Source organism: Leuciscus leuciscus (assembly GCF_965113295.1).
Source record: "Leuciscus leuciscus genome assembly, chromosome: 16".
In the NCBI taxonomy this organism is placed as follows: domain Eukaryota; kingdom Metazoa; phylum Chordata; class Actinopteri; order Cypriniformes; family Leuciscidae; genus Leuciscus; species Leuciscus leuciscus.
This window is the reverse complement of record NC_138740.1, coordinates 14572447-14581191: the sequence shown is the minus strand read 5'-3', so window position 1 is coordinate 14581191 and position 8745 is coordinate 14572447. Positions and strand designations below refer to the sequence as shown.

Here is an 8745-nt window from a genome sequence, read left to right as displayed (position 1 = left end):
AATTTAATTATTAAACTAAAAATCCAATACGTCCAGGTTACGTCCATAAATATTTTGTTTTATTTTGATTTCGTTTTTTTTCTCGGGTGAAAGTCCAATGAACTTTCAACACAACCATGATATTAAATGAAGTAGCTTATTTATTGAAAATATATACATTTTAAATGAGAACTACATGTGCAGGATATTTTGTGATTAAATATGTGTGTGTGCATGAGAGATAGAGATATGATCATCAGTTCATGCCATTTTAAGTGTATTCTGCCATAGAAGCAAATGTACTGTATACCATGCTGAAATTCATGGTTGTAACAATCAAAAAGCACCACCAAATAATAAATCAGATGTTTTTTCTTTAAATACCTTGCCTGGCAAGTCAGATAAACGTATACAAGCCCAGGCAAAAGCTTTAATCCCGAATTAAAATCCATCAATTCACGCAGCGGCTCAGAAGGGTACGCCAGTGTCAGACGAAGAAGCTGATTGGCTACTCTAGACTGACTGGAGTCGATGGAAAGTCTTTGGCCTGTTGAGGAAAGGAAATAAAAGCTGCACCCTCCGGCTCAATCATCAGAACTTCTCCATTCTTGCTCTCATCTTTCACAAGAACAAGGAAGGCCTTGGCGACAGCATCAACCCTGTAACAAAATTACAACAATTACATCGACTGTACCTGTCATCTATACAAATGTTTCTAAATTTTGGTGTTAAATTCATAGTCTTGCTTTGTCTGGTATGCATCTCTCTCCTGGGAGGAAGGATAAACGTGTTAACTCACTCCAGACAGCCGTGGTTCTCCATCATCATCTCCGTAAAGCCTTTCAACGGAAAGAAACTTCCGGTATGCTCTTCTGATTTCATGAAGGACAGAAGATTGGTCTGCACAAACCACGGACAGAGGATGTTGATTCTCACCCCATAGTCAACCATCGTGGAAACGGCCTATTTGACACATGCAATTAGCAAATTTGAATGCATTACGCATTATTTTTCACCACCCAGACTGAAGACAAAACACTTACCGCCATGGCACGGCTAAATCCCACCACGCCGTGTTTAGTTGCTGTGTAGATGGGCGTCATTGGCAAAGGCCCTAGACCTGCAGCCGATATGCAAAGATTCAGTCAAGGCATGTGCTTACAGCGATAATTCAACCTAAAATTTTTATTCTGAAATGTACTCATTTATCTCATGTCGTTCCAAACTTTTCACAAAAACTTCTAAAGCCGAACAGAAAAGACGATATTTTTGAAAAATGTCTCCATGTGGGAAATGTCCAATTGGGTCTAAAACAACATTTGGACCCCACTGACTTTCATTGTATGGTCAAACTAGCAAAATATCTTAATTTGTGTTCCACAGAAAAAGGAAAGTCATACAGGTTGAAATAACACGGTCAATTTATATTTAAGCATATAGCAGATGCTTTTATCCAAAGCGACACACAAAAGAGGAACTAAAGCAATTAGTCAAAGAGCCAACAATATTTGTAATATACAATACACCTAAAAATGAAAATTCTGTCATCATTTACTCATGTTGATCCAAACCTGAATGAGTTTCTTTCTTCTGTTGAACACAAAGAAGATATTTTGAAGAATGTTGGCAACCAGAGAGTTGATGGACCCCATTGACTTCCATAGTATTTTTTTCTTACTATGGAAGTCAATGAGGTCCATCAACTCTCTGGTTAATAAACTTCAATCAATCAATAAACTTCAATCAATCAAACTCCCCCCAAAAGTGTTTACCACAGACAGCAAACTGTAATCAACTGTGAGTAGTTTGGTGATATAAGGAGAGAAGACTTTAATAGATGTAATCCCTCGTCCCGTGCAGAATACTGTTGAGGAAATATGCAATGCAATAACTGATATGTAATCAATTTTAATCGTGGGAGAAATAACTGCTGCAAAAAAAGAAAAGAAAAGAGGATGTATAGGTTTGAAGATATAGGCGGTTTGAGGATGTTAAAACTGGATATCGTTTTAAGGATGTAAAAATATGATGTATAGTTTTAAGGATGTAAAAAGAGGATGTATAGTTTTAAGGATGTAAAAAGAGGATGTATAGTTTTAAGGACGTAAAAAGAGGATGTATAGTTTTAAGGACGTAAAAAGAGGATGTATGGTTCACCGGGCGGGGCCGAATGCCGGAAGAATTGTCGCCGGAAGCAATGACTGCTGCTTTTATACGCTCGTAACGACGACTGACATAATTGAATGAATGACTGAATGATTAGGCTACCCCCGAACCTACGTTTGGAACTTCATTCTGTCTGTTTATTTATAGACTGTATCAAACCTGCCATAGATGCAATGTTGATAATGACTCCTCCATTACCACCGTTTTCCTTCTTCATATGTTCTAGAGCCAGATATGTGCCCCTGACCACTCCACCCTGAAATGACAACGTGAACAACAAAACATTCAGCTGAAGCAAAGACCGACCGATGGACAGATAGATAGACAAATAAAAAGACGGACAGATAGATAGATGGATAAAAAGACAGATAGACAGACAGATAGATTCCTACCAGGTTTATTGCTATAGTCTTTTCCCACTGTTTTTCATTGATGATTCCTGCATTGTTGCACATAATGTCGATGCGGCCAAACTTTTCTATAATTCTTTCCAAAACTCCTGTAAAGGAAAATGTGAAAAATCCATGAGATATCCTCAATCGCTTTCACTGTTCTTATAATCTGCTGTGAAGTTGTTTGTCCTGTAACTGACATCCGATATTGTAAACCATTTCAGTCACAGGGTCGTGTAATCTTTTTTAGATAATAAAACATCTTGACCTTTAAAATCTTCCTCTGATGAGACATCGGCAACATAAAATTCAGCTCTGTCACGTCCATACTCCTCATCAAGTTTGGTCTTCAATTCATTTCCCACTGATTTGTTAACATCGATTAAAGCCACCTGTTATCAAATGAATCAGTGTAAGCTATTAGCCTATTAGTACAGTACAAAACAATACATAATAGTAGCTTATATAAGTAAAGTAGGTGCCTTTTGTAACCATCCATTTTAATTTAATATTTTTTTCTAAATGAGGATGACTTCTTGGCCATATTATATAGCCTACTACTAATATATGTAACATATTTAGATTTTTTAAAAATGAAAATAAAGCGAATGTTTTGTATTTATTCTTAAAATGTATATTTTTAGATTTTAATTGATAGAATATTTTATTAAAAATACTTAAAATTGTGGCCCCAGTATGGGTCAAACTTCACAGCACAGTGCGAACAACACTTTTTAACTTTGACCCCAGTCTTATCGCAGACAATTATTACCAGACTTTAGTGCAACGACTGTTTTCAATGTCAGCTTCAACGTTTTTTCAGAAATTATTTAGCCTGTTTCTCTTATTTATATATATATATAATATATATTTGTAGGCTATATTCAGGGGCGGGTCTACGTGGTGGCCAGGGGGGGCACCGGCCCCCCCTGAAATTCGATTGGCCACCCCAGGTGCCCCCCCATAAGATGTCTTGTGATTGGTTCATTTTACGACCAATCAGTTTTATAGACTCTACTGAAGTTTACTTCAAAGAAGTGCAGCGCCAGATAAACAACGGTCGTCGCAGACTTGGACTTTTACTTTATCAATCAAGAGTGGGAAGTCAAGACACCAAACAAAGAGCTGCCAGTCACCACCGAAACAGAAGTTTTAGTTCCAGCTGTTTTAGTTGAGGTCTGCCTTTTTCGACTGTTTTCCTCTTCAGTGCTGCCAACTCTCACGCATTCACCGTGAGACACGCAATTTTCATACTCTCTCACGCCACACATCCATTTTCTCACGCACAGAAAAATCGCGAAGCAAAGAGGACACGGAGACCGACAGACTAGACAGAGCAGGTTACTTATGATATACAAAAATCTCAGCTCAGATTCTGTCAATTTTATTACGAAATTCAAACAATAAATACCGTTTTGGCGCTTGTAAATGCTACGTGACAGATAGTAATAGCTAATAGTAAAAAAACATGAATGAACACTGAAAGATACAGTACAACTTACCGAAATGTATATTCCTCATACATAATATCGATCAATCAGTGTTTTTCATCAGCGTGAAGAGGTCAATAACATAGCAGAACAATTGTCACATTTACCTCAGGAAAGCCATTTAATGAACATAATATAGGCTATAGCACATAGTTGGCAAGAAAAAAAAAATAGCTATAGAGTATTTAGCTAAATATGTGTTCTATATTACATATTTATTATATTTTTACTTATATCATTAAAGTTATTATAATAATAAAAAAACGCATTATATTTAATTTGAGTTATTTTTAACCTTAAATAATAGCCTACTACCAGCTGATAGGGCAGTATGTTTACAGCATTAGGTGAGTCGTTTTTTTCTTGAGGAAAAATAACGCCTATCTTGTGTAGCCTACCTAATATTTATCCAAATAAGTCAATATTAAATCAAATCACAATAATTGAATTGAATTGAAATAATAAAAAAGCGTAGCTTACCAGAAATTGTATCATGTAAACATTGTAACATGTTGTCACTAAACCTAATAAAATTCAGTTTAGTTACTAAAATGTTAGTGACAATGTTAGTAAAATGTTTTTTTATAAAACATTTTATAAAACATTATGTGTTGTTTTCTTTTGAACTGTTACAGTGCTAAAACTTTAACTCTGTGTTACTCAGCTTTTTTGTAATTTAATCTGAAAGAAATGTTGAATGAAACACTATGATGTTTTGACCAAACCATTTGAATTATTACAGTGGGGGGAATTTTTTATTTATTAATTTATTATTATTTGAAAGAGATTGTGAATAAAACTACTGTATATTGTAATGGCCAAACTACTTATTAAAAGAAAATAATTGACATCGTTTCTGCTTCTGGGAATTTAAAATTGCTCATTATTAAAAATTGTTTTTATTTGATAAACTTGTTAGTTTTATGAAAACACAAAAAATAATAAACACTGGCTCTCAAATTTAACTTAATGGATATATACAGGGATGACAAAAAACTAAATTAATCAAAATGTGCTTTATTACTACATTTGTTTACAAGTAACTTTATTCAAGTTAAAAAAAAATAAAAATCAATAGGATTTACGTAATATACTGTAGAATTTAGCTCTTTTTTTTGGTCACTGGCGGCCACCCCGTTTGGAGGCAGTGCCCCAGCATGGCCCCCCCACTGAAAATGCTCTAGACACGCCCCTGGCTATATTACAAAGCAACGATATTTTGTAAAAGGTCAAACGTTACGAAAGGAAATCGAAATATTTATAAATATTTATTTTCAATCATTTAGCCTATTTTAATTCTGTGACGCGCATTTTAATCTGGAACTAATAAAGCGGCGCGAGGAAGCCCTTCGACAGCCTTTGAGTCTTTAAAGCACTGTATTGTTTTAGAAGATGCTGTTTTTTGTATTGTATTGTATTGTACAATATTTGTTTACTTATCCAAATAAAAAAATTATTAAAAAATCAACGTTTTTGATACATTTTATAAATCATTTTATTTTACCTTTGACCCATTTTTCAGGAGTATTTCGACAAAGCTTCTGCCCAAACCCTGAGCTGCTCCGGTCACAACAGCAACTTTATCCTTTAAATCCATCATCAGCCACACACCTGAGAAAGAATCACAAATGAATGGCAAAGGAGTGACGCGACAAGTTAAGAACGCGTCCGAAACGCGATTGCCTGTTGGTTGGTGTTTACAAAAGCATTGATGCTGCTAAATTAAAATGCTGCTTTTTTTCTAGACTCATAAAACCAGAAAAACACAGGCGTCCCGAACAGCGTCAACAGTGACTAACTAGTTACTAACTGCGGATGAACTGAATGAAAAGAGGCGAGGGTGAAGGGGTGGAGTTAACGGCTGTTCCATGATGAGCCTGCGGACTAAAGTAAAAGAAGATTTGTAAGGCTATGTTATAAGGTGTCTTGTTCAACCAACAGACGTTTTTATGAAAACCCTCTGGATAAATTAACCTGTGTAGTGTATTGTAAACACATCCTGATATTTAAAACTTTTCTTGCTCAGCCTATTTGTTCTTGGCCATCTTCATGATCAGAAATGCTAATTTGATGTAGATGGGCTCATTCACACAGGTTTTACAGAATGTTTCAACATTTAAACTGACTGAAGATTTGATCCATTTAACAGAAATTTGCTATAGCCTACTCTCAGAAAATAAAGTACATAATTGTACCTTTAGGGGTACAATGGCTTTTGTGCCTAAGGCCAATATTGTGCCTTAACCTTTAAAAGAAACGGTACATATGTAGCTTTTAATGCTCTTTGACCCACAAAAAGGTACATGTACCTGTACCTTGGGGGACAGAAATGGACTACTGTACCCCTATTTCTGACAGTGTATCATTATACACACATTTACAAATCACACATAAGTTTGTTACTCTATTTTAGTGAGGACATTGCATAGACTTCCATTGATTTTATACCAGGTTAATGAGTTTCTATCACTTAACCCAACCCCTACCCCTAAACTTTCTATCACTTAACTCAACCCCATATCCCTAAACTTTCTATCACTTAACCCAACCCCATATCCCTAAACTTTCTATCACTTAACCCAAACCCCTACCCCTAAACTTTCTATCACTTAACCCAAACCCCTACCCCTAAACTTTCTAGCACTTAACCCAAACCCCTACCCCTAAACTTTCTATCACTTAACCCAAACCCTACCCTAAACTTTCTATCACTTAACCCAAACCCCTACCCCTAAACTTTCTAGCACTTAACCCTACCCCTAAACTTTCTATCACTTAACCCAACCCCATATCCCTAAACTTTCTATCACTTAACCCAAACCCCTACCCCTAAACTTTCTATCACTTAACCCAAACCCCTACCCCTAAACTTTCTATCACTTAACCCAAACCCCTACCCCTAAACTTTCTATCACTTAACCCAAACCCTACCCTAAACTTTCTATCACTTAACCCAAACGCCTACCCCTAAACTTTCTAGCACTTAACCCTACCCCTAAACTTTCTAGCACTTAACCCAAACCCCTACCCCTAAACTTTCTATCACTTAACCCAAACCCTACCCTAAACTTTCTATCACTTAACCCAAACCCCTACCCCTAAACTTTCTAGCACTTAACCCTACCCCTAAACTTTCTATCACTTAACCCAACCCCATATCCCTAAACTTTCTATCACTTAACCCAAACCCCTACCCCTAAACTTTCTATCACTTAACCCAAACCCTACCCTAAACTTTCTATCACTTAACCCAAACCCCTACCCCTAAACTTTCTATCACTTAACCCAAACCCCTACCCCTAAACTTTCTATCACTTAACCCAAACCCTACCCTAAACTTTCTATCACTTAACCCAAACCCTACCCCTAAACTTTCTATCACTGAAGCCAAACCCCTACCCCTAAACTTTCTAGCACTTAACCCAAACCCCTACCCCTAAACTTTCTAGCCCTTATCCCAAACCCCTACCCCTAAACTTTCTAGCACTTAACCCAAACCCCTACCCCTAAACTTTCTAGCCCTTATCCCAAACCCCTACCCCTAAACTTTCTAGCACTTAACCCAAACCCTACCCTAAACTTTCTATCACTTAACCCAAACCCCTACCCCTAAACTTTTTAGCACTTAACCCAAACCCTACCCCTTAACCTATCACAGAAACATGTGCAAACATATGTTATTTAAATAAAAACTAGTTTGGGCCAATTTATAAGCCTTTACAACCAATGAGGACCAGTAAAATGTCCTCACTACCGGTTGTCATAATTTTTTAATATATATATAAGAGGACAAGTATAGAAAAACCTATAAACACACACACACACACACACACACACACACACACACACACACACACACACACACACACACACACACACACACACACACACACACACACACACACACACTTAAACCAGATATTTTTTAGAGAAGTGACAGCAGAATTTATTTTCAAAGCAGAGGTGAACCAAATGTCTGGTTACATATTAAATAAACTATGAGTATATGATATAGATACAAGATACAATAAAGATACAATAGACAAAATAATCATTCATAAATTGTTTATTACAATAATAATATGTTTGAAAGGATTACTTATAGAAATATCCATAAAAGGATAATAATAATGATCATGAGCATACATTTTTCTTATCTAATACTGTTGCTTTCACAATCTGGTGAACCATGTGTTATAATAATTTCCTAGATGAAATCATGTTTTACATGACTTAATCCTCATCCAGCAATGACACGTTGATACCATTCAATTTCAACACATCTGATTCAAGCTGAGGAGGAAGCTGCCTGATGATTAACAGGTTGTTATTGTTTTTAAGTTGACTTTAAGTATCGGAGTTAAGGGATGTGTCCTGTATGTAGAAACCATAGATACGCACTGTCTGTATTTACAAACCATTAAGGGTTATGGTTACAGTGAAATTGACTAATTTAAAGGGATGGTTCACTTCAAAAATGAAAATTCCATCACTTACTCACCCTTAAGTTGTTCCAACCCTGTATGAATTTCTTTGTTCTGCTGAACACAAAAGAAGATATTTTGAAGAATGTTGGTAATCAAACATTTACTGGGCCCACATTTACATTTTACTTTGTTTCCCATATAGCCTATGGAAGTCAATGGTTTACTAGCCTGTGGAAGCCTATGGCCCATCAACTGTTTGGTAACCCATATTCTTCAAAATATCATATTTTA

At 36.1% G+C, this 8745-nt stretch overlaps 1 protein-coding gene across 1 annotated transcript; it reads right to left on the bottom strand.

The window, feature by feature from the left end:
- Positions 1–122: 122 nt before the first annotated feature.
- Positions 123–5854, bottom strand: LOC309477929 (15-hydroxyprostaglandin dehydrogenase [NAD(+)]). The gene is made up of 7 exons (XM_082141444.1): positions 5532–5854; positions 2806–2929; positions 2538–2644; positions 2305–2401; positions 1023–1099; positions 779–942; positions 123–638 (listed from the first exon to the last, which is right to left on the bottom strand). The coding sequence occupies exons 1-7, from the start codon at positions 5625–5627 to the stop codon at positions 488–490; spliced, it is 816 nt and encodes a 271-aa protein (XP_081997570.1). The 5' UTR covers positions 5628–5854; the 3' UTR covers positions 123–487.
- Between the last annotated feature and the right edge of the window lie 2891 nt (positions 5855–8745).

What these genes read in the sequence shown, in the direction of transcription:
- LOC309477929 (XM_082141444.1), bottom strand. Translation starts at nt 5,627, where the DNA reads ATGATGGATTTAAAGGATAAAGTTGCTGTTGTGACCGGAGCAGCTCAG. An exon ending in TCCTGAAAAATGGGTCAAAG is followed by an intron (nt 2,930 to 5,531) that starts GTAAAATAAAAT and finishes ATTTGATAACAG; the next exon opens with GTGGCTTTAATCGATGTTAA. An exon ending in AGACTATAGCAATAAACCTG is followed by an intron (nt 2,402 to 2,537) that starts GTAGGAATCTAT and finishes TTGTCATTTCAG; the next exon opens with GGTGGAGTGGTCAGGGGCAC.